The 20,951-nt window shown below is 37.5% G+C and overlaps 1 protein-coding gene across 12 annotated transcripts in view; it reads right to left on the minus strand.

Annotated features, from left to right (window-relative positions):
- Positions 1-20,951, minus strand: part of Pex5l (peroxisomal biogenesis factor 5 like) — a 230,015-nt gene that overhangs the window by 156,058 nt on the left and 53,006 nt on the right. For 3 of the 12 annotated variants that reach the window (XM_046466894.2, XM_058586198.1, XM_046466892.2), the window contains exons 1-2: positions 16,176-17,010; positions 14,620-14,691 (exon numbers count right to left, since the gene is read on the minus strand). The exons of 2 other annotated variants lie outside the window; for them this stretch is intronic. In XM_046466894.2, the coding sequence (XP_046322850.1) occupies positions 14,620-14,691; positions 16,176-16,268 (165 nt within the window). In that variant the 5' untranslated portion in view covers positions 16,269-17,010. 7 more of the 12 variants (XM_058586196.1, XM_058586195.1, XM_058586201.1 and 4 more) reach the window with 5 other exon arrangements.

Raw genomic sequence — 20,951 nt, forward strand, 5'->3', positions numbered from 1 at the left:
GGTATAGAGTTTGACCTACTCAACTCCACAGTGTCTCACCTACAATATTTATGGATGTATTTAATGTGACCTCGGTGAAACACACCTGCTTAAGTGTCCCTGATTTCCGCCTATCCTAGAATTTGGTCTTACCATGAACTTTGGAGTGTCTGGATTATTTCTCCTTCCTGAATGACTCAAAGTTCTGAGGAAGCTAATTCAAGTCAGGCTTGCCTCCCTTGTGATGTCATGGAAGCAGATTTCTAAGTAGGTGAGAATAGTAAGAACTCATTTGTGGTTACTAAGTGTTGGTGTAAGTATAGCCTGAAATAATTGTTCTGAAGACAGCTTATTGATAGAGTTTAGATTACCCTTCAGAACCACACTGAGTGCTTCTAAATGTCAACTGGCTCTGTGAGAGAAAGTTCTCCATTTCTTTGTACCTGGCTGAAGCTAATTGGGTTTCTCTGTGTTTTGAGAAATGTTATATGATTTTTCTGCTAAAGATTCACTAGGAATTCTCCATACTTCTCATTTAAAAAATAATAAAGATGGCTCAGGAATTAATAAAATGTGACAGGGAGGCCTTTTTTGTAGGGTTAGAGGAAAAATACCGTTATGTTGCTTTTACTTGGATAAGTCATTTACTGAATGCAAAAGAAAGTCTAGAAGCCACAGCATAAGTTTTGATTTTCCAGGGAAAAAAAGGGGTGTTTATTTAAGAAATATGATCAGGAGCAAAGAAAATGCCAGTATTATTTCTTTAGAAGTATTATTATGGTGCAATCTTTTTGAGACAGTTGAAATACATAAATATGAGTACTTTATCTGAACAATCACTCAAAAAGAAATCCTATGTAATTCCATCACTTGTAAATTAATAAAATCAAGCCACATTCTGCCCCCTCCCCGAGGATTACGGATATAAAAGTAATCATTATGGATGCATTCATTTTTCTACTGGAGATTTCATTTTAAAATTACTCTTTAATGTGAGAAGGTGATTCATAACCCCAGAGCATCAGTGGCTTCCCTACAGAGGATACCATCCTGGATATATTCACAGGAAGTAATCATCTTGAGTGGCTCAAATGATTATTTTTATAGTTTTCTTCTAGACATTCTTCCAGAATTCTCATAAGTTGGAAGTAGGAAAAATGGTATTACTTTGCTGATAGGGAAGTCAAGGTTAGAGGTTAGTTCAAGGTCAAATAAAAAGTCATTGGCAGAATCAGGAACTTGAATCCTAGCATCTTTACTTGTACTTTAGCTCTGCTTCATGGACTCTAATCCTGTACTGTTGGTTCCATATTAATTAAAGAGTTTTGCATTTTGAAACCCTAGGAAAAAAATTTTAAAATCTAGAATTCTTATAGAATTCTATATTCTAAAATAGATTCAAAATTAGTTTTTATCATTGCCTTTTAATATGAAGAAGTCTAATGGTCTAATTCTATAACCCCTTTGTGTTGAGCTCACTTTGTGTAAGTTGTTTAGACTTCAATATCAGGTTTTTAGAGTCTCTATATGTTTTGGCATGAGGATAGCTTAGCAGATCTATACATCTGTCTCCTCAATGAATATGCTACCTGAGTAAATTATCTCCCAGGGTATTTGTGGCTCTAACAATATTTAGTCAGTTTCCTATCCTAGCAAACTTTAAAATTCATGTGAACTAAATTTATGCAAATCCACGTTTGTGGTTTGGCTCTGGTCAGCCTCAGGAAGCAGGATGCTTATAACTGCCACATGGAATGTGGTTTAAATTTTAAACCTGAAGTTTTATGGAGCAATGCAACATGCATGAGGACATCTTCAGTGGTGCTTCAAGGTACAGCAGGGATAGGGATAAATTACACTGTGCAAATTCTCATAAACTTCATGCATAATTCATGGAAAATCAGTATATGTCTAATCATAGCAATGTACATGATTTTCTTGCAATCCTTTCTTTTCTTTATTTTTGTCTTTAATTTGATAACTTGCATCCTGAAAGGAAAATATTTGAATGATTACTGCATGAGTAAGGGAAAATCATGGGGGGAAAATGCCTAAAAATCACCTTGAATCAATATAAGGTGCCTCCTAAAATGACGTTTATAAAAATTAGCAATTTGGAAAATAAGCTCAACATAATTTTATTTAAAGAAGGTGATACAAAATTGAATGGATACTGACTGCAACTGTGCAAAAACGTAAAATCATGTTTGCAATAATGCAAAACAAAGATTATATAAACTGAAAAGTCCTAGGGATTGTGAGTGATATATTGTCTCTTGTCCAAAATTCCTGGAGAAGGGTTATGCATACTATAACCAGTGAGAAGAGACCCCAGAGGTAATTGTTGGTTCTCTAGCACTAACAGGTAAACCACAGAGAGGAAGGCTAGAGGCTGAATTTAGGAGGATCACAAAAGGAATCCCAAGAAACTGGAAGGGACAGTCAGGTCAGGAGAAGTTTAAATGGGGGGTAGAGTATCAGTTCTCAGATCACTTTTCCAGAAAGTAACGTGGGAGATCTGCTAACATACCAGGATAAACTAGATCCACAGAACAGTTCATCAGGGACTTCAGCTTGCAGAAAGGTCAGCTCCTGTAGAGTGGCAGGGGGAGTGACATTTTCAGAGCACAGCAATCTACTCCCACAACAGAGAGCTGCTCAACAAATGCCGAAGGGCTAACTTCCTGGCTTTGTGCCAGGTGTGGAAATTTTCAAACGTCTTGGGTACAGAAGCAATTGTCCTGCACAGGAAGGTTTAACTTGTGAGTAGCACCTTAGGTTGGAGGACTCACAAAGTCCTCCAAAACTGCAACCCAAAGGCAATACATGCAGGGTCTCACAGGTTGCCTGACAGGGCTGTCTTGATATCTGGTTCTGGCCATTGAGAATAGTGTAGTGTCCTATGGCCTCAGAGGTGGACATTTATCCAAGGAGTGAGCAATTTCTCTTTTTTTTGCAGGTTAGTTTTTGGGTGTGTATCTAACTATCTAACTATGTATTTTCTCCCATCCCCCCATGTGTTCTTTAGAAGGAAGAGCGTATTTCAAAGTTTACCTCTCAATTTATCGATGCTTTTCTTTATCGTACTTTTCTTTGCAATCAGGAATTTTCTCTTAAATTTTACCATGTTACATTATTTCCTAGCACAGCCAAAACTGTAACAAATCTCCCTGATAAGGAAGCATGATGAAGGGAAGTTTGGGGGTGGGGGGCGGGTAGAAAACAACTTTGGAAACTGTTCTCAAAGCCGAAGTCCCCTCCTGGGAACATACTGAGCAATGCTTTTTCAGGACTCTGACTAGGGAAAGAGGCTATAATGCACATCTTAGAGTTCTGAGTGCCCCCTCACCCCCCACTTGCAGCTCTGTATCAGTGCCAGCGCCAGTACCGGCTGTGGATAACAGGGCCCCATGACAGTACTGGCTTGTTAAGGGCCATGACTGGCTATGTCATCTCTGATTCTTAGCACCTAGAAAACACTTATGAAAGAAAAAAAAAAAGCTATAAATATATATGTGTACAATAAATGAGGGAGACACTTTGGATCATTTCCATAAAAACAATTTTAGTTTTTTTCCCAAAATCAACATCTTATGTTCCCCCTGAAGTTATTTTAAGTTACTTATGACTGAGAAAATAAAAGAAAACTTATTTTTTTTCCACATAGTTTCTTTTAGAAGCAGTTTCTAAAAGTAAGCAGTTCTCTTTCCTGAAACCTGAAAGTTCAAGGTTACCAGCATCCTCTGACCTGGCTCTCCAGATTCTACACTGCTTTCCTTGGCTTATCACACAGGAATAAGGATCTTGGGAACACAGCAGAGTTAAACCTAATTTTTTTTTCAGAACTCCAGAAAGTATTCCTTTACTAAATGCAGTTATACATTTTTCCTCACAACCCTGTTCCAGAATATTCATAGCAAGATTTGCATGTCAAATTTCCCTAAATAATAGATTATTAGATTTTTTTTTTGTTTCTCTATTTGCTCCCTCTTCTTTTAAGGAATAGGCTTTAATTTTGTTTATCTTTTTCCTGCTCGTTTTTCCTCATATTAATAGGACTTGAGAAGTCTGCTTATTTACAGAGACAAGGGGGACTTGTTCTTTAAGTCTCTGTTCTCTTACCATTCCGACTCTCCAAGGGGACTACGAGGCCCTCTAATCTTTGCTCCTCCTTCCCTCTAATCTACACCCCTCTATTCCTAGCAAAGCCATCAAAATATTTGTGATTTATTATATACTTGTACACACATATGGGCAGAAGGAAGGGCAAGGGCTGAGGCACAGGGGGAGAGAGAACATGTGGCTTGAGCAAGAGTGGAGCCTGGCATTGAAGTGGCATGGGACGGGGTGATAGGAGAGTTAGAAGCTGGCCAGGCACAGCCTGCAGGCCCCATGAAGAGTGTGCCTTTTATTTCAGACAGTGGGAATCATCGGTTCTCTTCACACCTTAGGTACCAACTACTAAGCCAAGCAGTGTTGGGGTCCACAGGGCAAGACTACTGTTATTCATGAAAGTCCTGACCCCAAGGGTATGATTTTAAATCAAATTCCTTGTGGTTTGAAGAGAACACTGACCATTCATGTTGGGAAAAATGAGTTGCTTTCTTTTTTCAAAAAATAAAAAATTTCTAAAATTTTAGACCTTTGGCTTAAAAATTTAAGAATATCTAACCCTGCCTGTGAGCTTCCATTTCCTTTATCTTGTGCTAAAAAAGGTGATTAACAAAATCGATCAACTGATGTAGCATCATTTGTTTTTCTTTTGGGACGACTCCCGTCTTTCACAAAAAATTACTGCGTCAATTTTGAGAATATATTCGAAGTTTAAAGACAGAAGCTGGAAAAAAAATTTAAAAAAATAAAAATAAAGACAGAAGCTGGGAGCATAGGGAAGTGGTAATTGGACAACCCTTGACTGGAAGAAAACTACTTCTATGATTAGTGTTTCTCTACAACAAAAATTCACTAATTATTTACTAATTATACAAATGAGATAATTTTATTAGAAAAAAAGGATGAATGAATGTTTTTTTCTATTCAGAGCATCCAGCACAAAGCGGAGATGGTACATTCTCTCACCATTTCTTTAATAAGTCACTTGTTCATATACTTCAAGAATGAGATCATTTGGTCAAAAAAATACCCTGATGAGGAATAAATACCAATTGTATTGACTGGTCATCTCTGCGTGTGTTTCTTAGATCACAAGATCGGAAGGAAGTGGTACTCACCCCGATGGGGGGTAGACCATGTGCAAAACTAGTGATTAAAAATGGGAATGACAGAATTACAGAGTTGTTTTGGAGAAAGGGAAGGAAGCAATGGAGCATTAAAAGAAGCAGGTTTGCAAGAGCTGTGCTTCTGTCAAACCTTGTACATGCAGTGTCAGAACAAGAGGCATCCAGAGGCAGGATCAGAGAGTGGTGCTGAGCCGAGGAGAAAAGACGTGACTGCAAAGTCTGGATGGGAGCAAAATGAAAGCCCAGCCACAGAAATGACAAGGTCAAGGCAAGGGCAGAGCGAGCACAGGCATCTAGGTCCTAAATCAGAAGAGAAGAAAGGGAAGTTTATGCTCCAAACTCTCCCTGCAGCTTGTTAACAACAACGAAACAAAACAAAACAAAACAAAAACTAGTTCAGTTTGCTTGCTCCTTTTTTTTTTCAGGTTTTGAGTTTAGAACATAAATCATTTAGTACAGATATTTTCAAGCCCTCCTGACAATTGAGGCTGACCCAATCAGTGGTGACTTCACCTGCTGGGTGTGTTAGAGCACTGGCCCTGACTTCCAGTGCAATCCCCAGATGCCCAACTGGGGATTGGCTCATAGTCACCATGACCAACTTGGGAAGATGACAAACTGAACCAGGTGGGGAAGCCCTGCAAGATAATCTGTAGAAAAACCGTTTGTGTAAATATGAAGGAAACCCTGGTTGGGCAGTCCAGAAGACTTCAAAGTCACTTTGCAAATCTTTAGTATCTGTGCCTTCATGTGTTCTGAGAAGTTGTCACAGGGTTTGTGAAAACCTGTTTTGAAGAATCAGGAAGCATCTTATATAAACCTTTCATAATCATCTATCACATAGCTGTGCTCCTGAAATGTGCACTTTTTTCTAGGTGAGTATTCTGGCTTTGACTTGGATGCTTTAGCCTACTAATATAAGACACTTTAGAAGAGAGGATAAGAAGTTTTGAAAGTCAGGAAGGTAGTTACAGGATAGTGGAATGAACCTAAGACTGGAGACCACAGACCAGCATTCTAATATTGCCTGTGATGTGAAATAACTTGGCAAACACAGTCAAACTACTTCCCTACTTGGAGACTTACTTATTTTGCTTGAACTAGAGCCAAACATAATGGAACTCCTGGCAGCTGCTCCCTTTTATCACAAAGCTTGCATGCACACCTGAATTGCTCCCTAAGAGGTGTCACCAAACACGTAGATGCCCCCCTCTCATTCAGGGTGGCTGAGAATGGGCCCACAGAGCACTGGATTAGATTATCTTTTCAAGTTCCTTCCCATTCTGAAGTCTGCGGTTCTCATATTGATCAGATGAACCTACTTAACAAAAACTAAAAGAACCACAGCACATCTTCCAGTATGAGAGGTTGAATGGGTCTCCTTTCAAGTTAAGTTCCAAATGGCTGAGCACTTTCAGAACTACCATCTCTGTCTGTTACTTTCATATGTCACATCATTTTTACGCTCAGCATGTCAGCTCACATCATTTCAATTATGCATTTATTTTCTCACTGACTAAATATGCTGCAAGTACCACTTTTTGCTATTACATTAAAAAAGAAAAAAAACATAGACTATTTGAAAATGACTTCATAGCCTTGCATTTTTCAACTTGAAAGCCCAGGGGTTCCCCCCCCCCTTTTTTTTTTCCTTAAAGAACCTAGGCTATTCATTAAATACTTACAAAAATATATATATAATGGTATTTCAGATATTGAATTGGAGGTGATAACTCATAAGCTCTTGGTGATAATAATTTTTAACTGGGCCCTAATGAGTTGCATTACTGTCTGGAAACTTGGGGAAGGTGGGTTGGTAGAGGAAAGTGGGGTGCACTCTATAGTGCTGGTACAAGGATGTAAGACAGACTCAAGGCTACCTGTCAATTATGCATTAGTGTCTATTATTTTAATCAGATGGGCATCTAGGTTAGGTTAGTTTTCAAGTTGGAAAGTGTAAAACAGGAGATAACAGAAGAGGTGAGCAGAGACCCACCCAGGCCTATGTCCACACCTTGCTTTCTTTTGACAATAGGTCATAAATTGGGACCCCAAGGGCAATGCACAAGTTATTTCAATTACATATCATCTAAATTTAAAAAAAATTTAAAAATTGATTGTAAATACCCAAAGAAGCAGATTGTATTTCTTGAAAAATTAGCATGTGTAGTGTGGCCCTGAGCCCATTTTCAACAAGGTAGCAAACAGCTGGAGCTGGTAGGTGCTGCCCCCTCTAGGGAGGCAGCTCATGCCAAGTAGCCACTGTCCTCCTCACTCCCAATTGCTTCCCGATTTCTGTACCTGGCTGATTTCAGAGGAGATATTGGCATCTCTGACCACAAAAAAATACTGCAATGTTTAAAATCATTATAACGCCAATCCAAGGGGATCCTACTGCTAATATATCTATGGATAGTAACATCCACTCTCACCACCACTCAGCTCAGTGCCTGCTACTTATCAATAACTTATTACCTGCCATACACCTGGCCAAGCTTTTATATTCAGGAATTTATTTAATTCTCCAACTACTTTATGAAGTAGATATTATTTTCCTCATCTTCAGGTAGAGTAGCCAGAGGCTAAGAGAAGCCCATTAATTTTCCCAAAATAAAATAGTTGCTATTTGCCTGCAGCCTGTTCTCTCTCAGATCTCTGACTGTAAAGGTCCTGCCTGATCTTACCCACTGTGCTAGAGTGGCCAGCACACGTTCTGTCATTGCCGAGGATATCGTGTGGCATAGGAGCTGACATCAGACCTGAGTATCTGCTAGTCTCCCGTAGAAGGTGTGCAAAACACTCAGGAGCAAACTGGTGGAAACGACCAAAGTGAAGATGTCAGAATCTCACCAGTTCCAGCTCATCATTCGGGAAGCATGAGTGGAGAGAGTATCAGATACAACAGCCGTGGCCCTGGCTTCTTCTCCTGGCTCTGACCAGAGGAGGCTGAGCTACCTCCAAGGAAGTATTCCCATTTGAGCCTCACAACAGACGTCTGACCCAGATGGTATTACTCCTTTGCACAGATGAAGAAGCGGAAACTCAGAAAACTTAAATTGCTTACTCCAAAGTCTTCTGCTTAGTAAGGAGCAGAGCCAAGACTAGAAACTAGGCCGGTGGATCCCTACTTTTACTCTCCCGCTTGGTCTGTGCCACTCTGTGAAGAGTGAGTGACCCTTTGCATTGTCTGTCCTAATACTTTCAGATTTCAGCAAGCTCTCAGAGGATTCTGAAATGAATGTATTGGGTTTGCCCTTTGTCTTTTCTCTAGAGTCAGGTGATGCTCAGGGGAACTGGTACACGAAACTGAAATGCACAAAATTAAAGGAACAATAAAAAAATTGAGTTTACTATCACTTGCTCCCTAAATTATCAGTAACTTGGAATTTTTTATATTTCTTGATACAAATGGGGAATATTTAGGAATACAATACAGGCTGACTGTTTTCCCTTCAATAATTGTTTTATTTAACTTAGTGGAAAACTTTCCCCTTTCCTTGTACAATATCTATTGATGATAAATAGCTTTTCAGACAAGATGGAACTGATTGGATTATAGTAGGGAGTCTTTATTGACACCAATGCTGATTTTAGATGGATTGCAAATAAATCTGCCTTGTACTCATTTAGCCATTTCTCATTGATCAGTCTTCTGTGAAGAAATCACTAATGAGCCTCCAACAACTGTGAGCATGATGCTGTGTCCAAGGATCCCCTGCTTCAGGGTCTTTAAGCTGAACAGGTTTTCTCCTTTCTGCAACTCTGGAAGGGGTTCTTGTTCTTGATGGCCAACTACAAAGTTCCAAGAAGGTACTGAGAGAGACTGTTTTACATGATATCAAGAGACAGGGTAAATGGGATCTGAATGATATTTAAGGCATCACATCGATATGGCCAAGAAAGCATAGAGTGCAAGGCAGGGACACTTATCGCCCTCATTCTTTTTGCTATTTATGAGTCTGAGACTGTGGTCAACTGCTTAGATGATGGCCAGGCCATGCTATCTGTTAGAACCAGAAGGAAGCTGTGTATCTTTCTGTTCATCTGTTGTAACTGCTCATCCATTTTAATTTCACGATGGCCTTTATTTCCTTTTTGGGATTTATCCCCAGAACAACCACTAGGGCAGAGCTTCATCATGGCTCAAACGCTTATATGCTATTGTAGACACAAGGGGTGACTCTACTTTGATGTAGCTTCTTTTTCTTTAGAAAAAGATCATAGAAGTCCTAATATCTATCACTTTCTATTCAGTCATCTCTTACAGAATTTAAGAGACTTTCAGAAAGGATTTAGACTAAGAAAAGTGTGCATTCTTTCTTTCTATGGGACATCTTATGCCTGGGAGAAGCCCTCCCTCTGAGATTGTGAGAGGAAAAGTAAGTGGTCCTTGATAACCACCTATTAGTCCTCACTGTGTCTGTGTCTGTGTGGAGGGGTGTTTCCCTTTTGATAATGCCTATGGGTCAAGAGGGAAAGAAACAGTTAAAGAGTGGTTGCCTGAATGTCTATCTCTATGAGGGTTCAATAAATAAATGTTGGCCAACTATCATAATCCCTGATAATTATTTTATGTATTTAGAGCACAAGGCAAAACTTCTTAACCCACTTGTAGAATGACTAGTGGTGGGCGATGGTGCAGAGCTGGCAGGAGAGGTGACAGGAAGCGCATTGTATGTCATGAGGGAGGGCTGGTTTCCAGTGCTCTTTGTGATTAACAAGTGACCCTGGGAAACTCCATTCACCTTTCTGGATCTCAAAGTTCCTGTTTGTTAAACTGAAGTTGGGGGTAGTGGTGCGTTGTGTAAGGGTGACTAGCTATTTAAAATAACCTACATGACTTACACCTTATAAAACATTTGTATGTATTTTATCTTGGGCTTATTGTTGTTTTTTTTTTTTTTTTTTTTGTACCTGGGATTGAACTCAGGGACACTTAGCCACTGAGCCACATCCTCAGTCCTATTTTGTATTTTATTTAGAGACAAGGTCTCACTGAGTTGCTTAGCACCTCTCTGTTGCTGAAGCTGGCTTTGAACTCAGGATCCTCCTGCCTCAGCCTCCAGAGCTAGCTGCTGGGATTATGTATTTTATCTTAGATAAATTTCAGGAGATGGGAAAAGCAGAGTATTATTTTACAAATGAGGAAACTGAGCTTAGACAAGTTCGAGATCACAAAGCTACTGTGAAGAATTTAGACAGATGGCAAACTTGGGCTTTTAAAGTCACTTTTGATTGTAAATGGCTATGGTTTTGTTTTCAGTATTATTACATTGTTTGTCTATGAATTCTAGTTTTAAAATTTCCAGATAATGCCCTATTGAAGAATGTCAAATTTATCAAAAGTCATGTATATATTTTTTCCCTTTTAAAACAGCATTAGTGCCAAGCATAATGACAAATGTTTGTAATCCCAGTATTTAGGAGACTGAGACAGGAGGATCACAAATTTGAGGCCAGCCCAGGCAATTTAGTGAAAACCCAAAATCCATATCGAAATAAAATTAAAAGGTCTGGGATGTAGCTCAGTGGTATAGTGCTGCTAGCATATGTGAAGCCCTGGGTTCAATCCCCAGTACAATCAAAAATAAAAATAAAAAGATTGCACTATTTTCTCTGGCTATAGTTCTTAAGTATGATCTAGGATCAGCAGCAATAGGCTGAGGACTTAGAAATGTAGATTTTCAGGCCCCATCCAGATCACAAAATCAGAATCCCCTGGAGGGGGACCCAGTCATTTCTGCTATAATAAGCTCTCCAGGGGAATTGGAAGCAGCTGAAGCTTGAGCTGATCTTGGCGCACTTGTTCTGGATTAACTGGCTGACATTCGACATTTCCCACTTTACTGCACTGAAGGATATGCAGCTGCGAGTTTGAGTCCCACATCCAACAAACCCAACACGTTTTGCTAAACCCATTTTTGCAATGCTTGAACCGATTGCTTCACCTATAATTGTATCCTTCATGTAATCATAATGTTCTATAGTTTTATGTTAGTATTTGTTACCTCCTTAAAGTCTACTTGGAATTTCAAAATATTTGAGAAGAAAAGCTGTCTAGGTTCATCGTTTGATAAAATTTGAATTAAATTGACTCTAATTAATTTAAAACAAAATGAATTATTATTTTTTCAAAGTGGTTAATGTTTTAAATTTTACTAAGGGTACTTGACTAAGGGTACTTGACCCCACTAAAATCTCAGTAATTTCAGAAGAAAATTCATATTCACATGAGATGGATTTCTAAAGAAAATCCCCTCTCCTCTAATCAGGAAAGAATATTTTCATAATAAAAATTACCCAAAATGTATATTTAAATTTGTTCTTTAATATTTATTCTAGAAAGTCAAATATTGTATTCATTAATTATAGATTTAATATTATCATGCCAAATGTCTGGGCTTTAGAGGCATTAAGATTTTATTTCAACATATTTTCTTTGATTAATTTCCTATGCTTGAAGTTTAAAAACTCTGGGGATTTCTGGAAGAAAATACAGACTCTGATCCCAATGTGATCATTTATATTTAAATGACTCTGTGTGTGTGTGTGTGTGTGTGTGTGTGTGTTACATGGCACCTATTACTTTAGGACATCAACAATAATTTATGAGTTCTCTGGGATATTTTTAAGTGCACCCCAAATTAATTTTGCCAATAAAATTTCACCAGGAGAGAGAAGCACAATGTTGCCTTTCAAGAATAAAAACCTTTCACATTTCCCCAATTTTCTCCTTTTTTTCCATATTGAAATAACACAGACTCATCTTTTACCCCCTTGAATGAGGGCAGCTGGGGGTTGGCGGGGGAGGGGGGGGGAAATGCATGTATTGTGCACTGCTTTTGTTATTTATTTGCTTATATAAGCAAGACTGTGGGCTTTCTGAACAAGTACTTGACTTCCAAACCACAGGACTGATAAAATGGCACATAGCTTGCACAGCATGTGTGGACCACAGCTTCTAAGTGATGGATGGAATTCGATTAGTTGACTTGTGCCCGTCATAGCACTCCAATTATTTTATTTATCTTCCTTAGATTTCCTTTCAGCATCAGTTACTGAAAACGCTATTTGCAATTACATGATGGTCAACAAATTTCTACTAGGTTTCTGCAAAAGATACAGCTTGAACATAAAGATTCTTAACAAAGTTATATATAGGGCTACAGAGCTTTAGTTTTGTTATATATACTGTGTAAATTATATCGTATGTATAACCTCGTATCTATGCCATTCCTGGAATATTACAAACACACAGTGTGTCAATCTATTAAACTTAGGGATAACTTTTTTTTGTAGTTTTAAAAAGACTAATTACAATGTGAGGTACTAACATTGCCATTGTTTTGACTTAAGATTTGCTCACAATGTGAACATCAATAAAAGCTTGCTAAATGGAAAAGGACCAATCTTCCTGCCAAAGGCCAACACCACAGCCAGCTCACATTCGTAATCCCTCATATTCGGAATTGTGTGTTATGAATGACTCAGCAAAGCTGGGCCACCACCAAATGGAACCAGAATTGCAGAGGCCCTGGAGGACACTGAGAACATCAAACCCACCATCATTCCATCTAGTAAGGAAAGTGCTATTTTCTGAAGAAGCAGGAAAATTGGTTTTCTTTAAGATTCCTTAACAGTTAACAAGTTTGTGGAAGTTACCATAAGATAAAAAGAAAAATGACACAATAATTTCCTTGGACTTTCTACTCCAATGATCTCAATATATAATTTTGTAGTTTTCTGAACAACAAAATTATTTAGTTAAAGCACAAAACTTGGGCCAAAAAGAAAAAAGAAGTGGAAGGAAGGAAGGAAAGAAAATAAAAGCTTTGAGGAGGAAGATAGTAAAGATATGATAGAATAAAAAGATAAGAATTTGCCTTCTACATGATTAAAGAAGAGGTAAAAATAAAATTTCATTTTAATAGAAATATATATATATATTTAACAGAAAAAAAACACATATTTATATTCTCTTAATATACTCCATTGTATTTTACTAGTTTATTTGTCAGTAGATTTGGTCCTTAAGTCTATGGGTAGGATCAGTTGGAGATGGCGATTGCAGACCCAAGTAATTTATCTGGCATAGTTAAAATAGAGTTAATAGCTCAGGAGAGCACGCGTGCGATATCCCTACTTGCCTTATTAACCGAACTGACAATTTGGCACTGAGTGTCAAAATACAGGGCCAAACCCACACACCCCCTACGCTGTTTTACTCAGAAGCCAGAGAGTGGTGATAAGGCAATACCCTCCCTGAGTGCGTGAACCCTGTAAGAACATATCTGCACCTCCACAGAGCTGCTTTGTGTAGCCAATTGTTTAGAGAAGACCTCTTCAGTTGCCTTAATTATTCCAGGCTTAACAAACAAGTCTCTAAATTTATTGCTTCAGGCTTTGACCTTCTGGCGGCCATTTTTCCTTTTTGTCAGAAATATACACAATGGCTCCTTTAATGTAACCACTCTGATACAAAACAAACTGCATGATTAGAAAACTGTCCAAATCCCATTTGCCTGTCTATAAATTACAGATGACTTTCTTTCTAATCTCCTAATCTACTCAAATCCCTTTGAATTATCACTCTATTAACATTTGGGTTTATGTGGCCTCAGATTCAGTACCATTTATACATTAAATAAATGTGCAGTTATCATGTCTTCTTGATAATTAACAAAGATGTTAAGGACTGATGCCAATTCGGTGTCATGAGCTGGACACCTTCCACTACCTGGTATGTCTTTGTTTATGGTCTATTAAGCAGTTTTCATTTCTCCTTATGGGCCCATATAACATCCAAGCTAGAGGTCTCTCAAGTTATTGGCAATATTACAGACTATTAAGTAGCCTTTTCCTTTTGTTTTAAAAAGTCATTTCTAAATTTAAACTGTAGACAATCTGAGGAATTACATTGGTCAAGACAGACATTTAAAGTTCTCAATTTTCTACCCTTAATCCCCTGTCCTCAAAATCATATTTGTTGTTTTATAAGCTACATTAATGGTAGGGTGTCTCATTTTCAGAATAATGTACTTTTTTATTCTTATTTAAACCTTTTATTTTCCCAAATTATCATTTTTGTTCTGACTCCTTTTTTCCCAATGGAGATATTGATATTTCAAATTTATATTGTTCTGACTTTATTTTTCATTGTTCTTAACATACAGAACATACATACGTCTTGGTATGAAAGAAGTATTGGCATGCAGAAAGAAGTCAGTGGGTCAAACACATCATAGGGAGAGGTTTATTTGCTCTCACAGTCTCTACCTTGTTATGCAGGCCTCAGCTAGACAGGCTAATAAAGCTGTCAGGGAAGGGTGAGCTCCCAAAGGCTTCAGGTGTCAAAAATCTACAGTGCAACAATAGAAAAAGTACATAAGCATTCACTTACCTGCTTTTGATCAACAATTATTTCGAGGTCTTCATCACTGCTTAGTTTTCCATATCCTTGTTCTTTACTTTTCTTGTGAAAGAATAATTTTAAATGATCATTTAGTTTCTTTCCATTAATAATCTTAATTCTCACATAATATTTTTTAAAGATAAAAGTCTTTACTTATCCTCATTACTAGTCATATGCATCATCCTCTGTCCATCTCTCATTACAACAGCAAGTGTTTATAAACTGCTGGCTTATCATTATTATTTTTGCTTAACCTTCCCCATTCAAATTATGCCTTTAATCATTTTCTCAATATTCTTATGCTTCCCTTGTATTTTGTAGTCAGAAAAAATTATTTCAACACTTTGAGATAAATAAGCAATTCCTTGAAGAATCCTAGCACATTTTTTCTTAAAGATTGAAACTTCACTTGTAATTATACTATGCTTAAGGCTTCAACTATTAAATGTTTTATTTTAATGTCTTAAATGTGTTTAAGAACAAAAAAAGTATTACACAAATCAGATAATAAATCTTCAGATTTTCAATATTGTCTATGAATCAGATGGATGCTGACATTGGAAAAAACAACTCAAGTAATTTTTCAAAGATAAAATAAATTTCAAAACTAGGTAGCTCAAAAGTTGGAAGAGTTCAGAGTAAGTACATCTAAAAAATGCATGTTATTGGCATTTTGTTATTTTTCTTGTTCTTATTATTGGTCCCAATCACCACTCCCATCCAACTCCCCCATAGCAAAATCTATAATTATAAGTTCTAAAGTTGGAAAAGAACCTAGATTGTGACAATCAATTTGCAATTGCACACTTCAGGAGAATGACGGTGTGTTTGAATTCTTTCTTTCCCCCAGTGCAGCAGCTGATGGGAATACAACCACTGCCATCTTTCTTCTTCATACCAGTAACAAATGGATCATAAAAATCACTACACACTTAATTATAGTTCATGTTTTTGGCAACCTTGCTTTAAATAGTAACTACATCAACTAGAATTGAGATAATTAAAAATATTTTGTATACTTCAACCTACTGTGTCATATTAGGATCCCATCTATCTCATTAGGGTAAGAAATATATCCTTCAGTGACCATGATATTAATCTTTACACTGTGGGACACAATTCTTATCTGTTTATTTTTCTTTTATAGCATTTCAAAAACCAGATTTTACATATTTACTCCCCCCATAAACATACCTCTTATTTCTGTGTTTATCACTGTAATAAGATAATTCTGAATCTTCAAGTATCAGAATGCACAAATAAAATTCAAATTCTCATTCATACATTAATGAACTCAGCCACTTAGAACAGAACAGATGGCCACAATATTTCTCTCTATTTTGACTCTTGTCCTCATTTGAGGTTCCATTTCAGGATTGATGGAAAACAAAAAGAGCAAGGTTGGTTTCAGTCAAGCTGACTTCCTTCCTGTCACTTTGTTTTTATATCCTTTCAGTCCATTGGTTGCCATAAGATATTGTCCAGAGACCCTCTAAAGCAAAACATTTCTAAACGCCTTTCCAAATATTGATCTGTATACGTACCAAGTAGCTCATTTGCATGACCCGATTTCTGGACAAAAGGACATTAAGTAGAGATGGAATGTGAGTCCTTCCATCCATTTCACTGTCAGACATCCCAGAATTCCTTGCACCAGCGGCGGTGGCTTCATAGCCAGAACTTGCTGACCAGAGAACCACAGATCTTGCCCAGCAACAGTATTAATAATGTACAACAATAATTGATGTATTCCTGAATCATTGTCTTTGTAAACATTGTGAAATTTTTGGCTAGCACAAGAAAACCATTGAAATGAGAATTTCTTTTCCTAATTTTCAATCTATGTATCTTTATGCTCTCTGACTCCTGTTCCCATTTCATGTTTTTTCCAAGATCACTTATTGTTTATTATACAATTTCTGTATTTAATCCTTTGCATACGGACTGCTCAGCCTCCTTATCATAAAAGCTTTCAATTTTCTCTTTTTAATCCCCTGCCCCAGACTTTCTTGACAAACGCTGCTAATGGATATAATAACGTCAGCACTCACAAGACATTATTCAAAATTGCAATTTCTGCCAATATCAAATTCCACCTCTCCAATTTAATACCACCTCCTTATCTGATTTAGTAGTAAATTTTCCTGGGAAGAGGCTGGGTCAGAGAAGGAGCTTATATCCCCAACTCTTCCAAGTAGAACTTGGCCCTTCCTAAGAGTGGGAGGAGGCATTACAGTTCTGATTTTGTACTTTAAGTCCCGACTCTCCAAACGGCACACACAGTACAAAGAGAAGAAAGTCTTACAGTTTTACTCTAGAATTAAGCCATATTTTCTAGTTTACCCCATAACCCGAGGGGGATTAATCCTTTTCTAAGCCATATATTCACTCACTTACTGCTTATTTCTAGTGCGAGTATAATCCTCTTTCAAGCACTCAGCTGCCCACTTTGACTGCTTAGATCAGCCAGCCCGGGCAGGATTCTTCAGCTCTCCTCCCTCCTCCCAGCCGGGAAGCCCTGTCTTCTATCTATGCACTTTGATCAAGCACAGAGAAGCAGGTCCATAGCTTTTGCGTGGCCTTTCCTATTAGCCAAAGGACTGAACTAGAAGGAAGAAGAAAGCTAATCTCTCCCTTGTCCAAGTGTGAGGGGGCAGGGCTTCTGTGGGAGGAGAAGCCAGAGGGTAATGGTTTCCTGTGCTCCTCCCACCTCCCTGTCCAGACACTGGAGCTGAGGATTTCAACTGAGGCAATAGGTTAGGGTCCTCTCGCCCCCAGCATGCTGCCTGCTTATGGCCAATTTTGTGCATTTCTCACTAAGTGCAGCTGAGGAGGAAGCATTAGTGCAAGAGAGCTAAAATGAGGAGGACTTTTAGGTGGGAGAAGCAGAGAAAGGGAGAAAAAAGGTAGCCCTCCTTTGCTGCCTTGCCCCTTATAAAACACTTTCAGCTCAGGGTAGTTGTTCTGCCTCTGAAACCCCAGTCTCTCTCACTTCCCCACACAATTAGCAGTTCTGAGTAACCTGAAGGAGAATTATCTGGTGTTGTTAGTGCTGATAACTTTTTAAATACTGTTCAATTAGAACTGTAGTTTCCTCAAGAACATTGATCCTAACAGGGAACCTCAGCTCTGTACAGACTCTACCACCTCTTCTTAACCCTATCTACCTTCTGCTTCCTTCCTTTTCTCTCCCCACCAAAAGTAGAAGGGGAAAGTGGGTTGATTCACTTGAATTAAAGAAGCCACTATATTTTGAAAACTGCATAGGAAAACAATTTTCATGACTACTGATGTAGGGTGTCACCTAGGAAAATTTAACAAGTAAATTACATCAACAAAATCAGATGGGATAGAGACCTGAAAAAAAAAAATGAAGTGACATGTTGATCTCAGAGTATGAGTTTTCCAAAAAGTTAGAGGTTTTAATTGAAAGACACCAGTCGTGTATGGATTGGATGAAAAGAATTCTTCACATTAATTAGGAATGGAATATATACATAAGAAAAGTTTAAAAAGGAAAAGAGTGCTTGATTTAAATAATTGTACAAATTATCCCCAATTGCGTTTTTTTTTTTGCCTAACCACAGATGCTAAAATAAACATAAAGATGAAAGATGTCATATAAATATTTCAAAAATTATTTATAATTATGTATTTACTACTGCAATGAGAGGTGCAAACTAGATTATTAAAGCAAATGTCACATGAAGAATATATACCATAGCTGCAAGAAGAAAAGGTCTTCCTACTGTCTTCTTCATAGTTGTTGAAATTCAGCGTCCAGCCTCTTATTTTTAATCTCTTTTACACTACCTTCCCAGGTCTTCAAAATTGCTTAGATTTTCCCGGTCCTAAAAGGTGACTTCTTCACATCTCTCTCTTCTCTTTACTGTTAAACTTGAAAGAATGGTCTATACTTACTAGAAACAGTTCCTTATTTTCTCTTCCCTTCTAAACCAATCATGATCAGGATGCATTACCAAATCATCTAGCACTCTTAGAACAAACTGAAGAGTATCAGTGAGAAGGAGGAGGGTTGGTAAAGAAGATAATAGATAACCTACTCATGGTACTTGTTGAATTTGTGGTGTCTTTAGAAAGTGCATCCAAGTGGAAAGAGCCAGTTGACATTTGGATACACCATTTGGATATATGGGTCCAGATCCAAGGAGAGAGATAAGGGCAGGGCTTTCAGTGTGTTGGAAATAATTAAAGTTGCAGGAGTAGGTGAGCACATTAAAGAAGAAAATAGAGAGCCTGAAGAGATGAGGACTGAAATCAAAGTCCATTCTAGAGAATGGTTGCATTCAAAGAATGGGCAAAAGAAAAGAAGTCAGTAAAGGGTGAGGAAGAGGAGAGAGGCCATGGGTGTAGGAGAAGAACCAATGGAACGAAAGGAAAAAGACTTCTAGATTGCATTAAATGCTGATAAAAGGCAAAATAAAAAGAATAGTAATGCAAACTTTCCTTATATTTGGCATTGGCAGTCTTCAATGACTGGAAAGGGAAGAAGTGGTGAAGATGGAAGCTATATGAAGTTATTGGATACATTGGAAATAGGAAGTAAAGATAAGGAGAACAGGTTTTTATATTTTATGAAAGCTTGAATGAAAAGAAAAAGGAAGAGGAAGCAAGAAGGCTAGTATGGGAAGAGAATTCTGGGAAAGTCATTGTCCCTGCTGCCCCTTCCTTTATGGACAGGTCTTCAGCATATTGATAATTCAAGAAGAAGGAGCTAGCTTTTTTTTTTTTTTAACATAGGTACTGAAAGTTAGTTGAGATAATTAATGAAGCAAGAAAATAAGAGTCAAGACCCTTTGGAGAAAAACTGTTTTTTTTTTTCCCCCTTCAATTATGTGCTTTAACTCTCTAGGAAAAAAAAAATACCTGGAGGACTATATTCCAAATACTGAGTCTTTTTCTCTGAGAGAAGGAATTATGTATGACCTGTGCATTTTTTTTTATACTTTACAGTACTTTTTGGAAATAAAAATGAATTTTATAATTTAAAAAAGGGAACCAAATACCATTGCTTATGGGGGTCATAAAATTGTCATAGAAAGGATTCATTTAAAATGACTTTGCAGAAAAAAAGACTGGGTCAGGGCTTTACTCTTCCTTTATTATGTTTCTGGGAATAAAATTTTGTTTTTTTAAATGTAGTGATTTGTGCTGTAGTTATTGTTTGTGTCCCTTGTGGGCAGCAGTGGGAGGGGGGTGGAGTGAGGATTTTGTTGCATTTGATCTGTCCCTTTCCCCTTGACTCTCCCTTGTAGCATTAAGCTTCTCCATTGTTCAACAGCATTTTGGTCCCACATTCCATGTGTTTTTTGAAGACCCACAGTGACAGCACAGCTGCAAACACCATTGTTGTGCGAGCCAAAGGAACAACAGTGACAAACAAATAAAAAACAACCCCCAAACAAAGGGAAAAAACAAAACAAAACAAAAAAACAGGGAGAAGGAGGTGACCTGGAAGAAGACCTTGAGGGTTTCCCCCATTTTAGTTCATAAGTCTAAATGTACCTTTTCAATAGGAAGTGTGTGAGCAGTTATGAAGATGATTGTCAAATCTCTGATTTTTCTTACTAATGGGAGAAATCAGCTTTCTAAAGGGAAAATGTCATTGTTCCAGAGAGTCATTTGCAGAGGGGCTTGTTCAATTTGGCATTTTTAAAGAACTATTTTTTTTTTCTTTTTAAAAGACATTCACAGGAGACTTCTTCCCTCCAGATGTGGTCATATTATGGTAAAACTGAATGCCTACAATTCATTGATTTTTAGTTCTGGGTCAGGCCTGGCCAACAAAGTCAGTTTTGAGAATAGCAGGTAAAGACAGCAAATATGTTGTGTCATCTTGAATGAATTTTAAACCATATGCATAATCCCAGATTCTTAGAAATTTAAAAAAAAATAAGGACTAAATCCAGTTGGGAATATAGATATTAGTTTACTAACTAGTTGGGTAATGAAATTGCAGAGATGCCCAATGTCATTTTTACTCTATTCTAGAGGTGCCCCTTTAATGCTGGCTTTTCTATCTTTAAGTAGCTCTTGATCTACAAGATAATAACATAAAACTTTATAAAGGTTTTTAAATGATTTTTAAAATTTTTCCAAGTTTTCCATAAACAAGAATTCTCTAACATAATATCCATTAAGCTCACTCAATCTTATGTAATTGTGCAATGACAATTTTCTTAAGTAAAATTCCATTTTAGGTATGCACTTTCTTATACATCTTTTCCAGTATTTTAGCATGAAAATTTTAAACATACCACAAAATTAAAAGAATTTTATGAGTTCTTGAATACCACCAT

Source organism: Marmota monax, unplaced genomic scaffold (genome assembly GCF_021218885.2).
Source record: "Marmota monax isolate L192 unplaced genomic scaffold, Marmota_monax_Labrador192_F-V1.1 WCK01_AAM20220418_F8-fsc00074, whole genome shotgun sequence".
NCBI lineage: Eukaryota > Metazoa > Chordata > Mammalia > Rodentia > Sciuridae > Marmota > Marmota monax.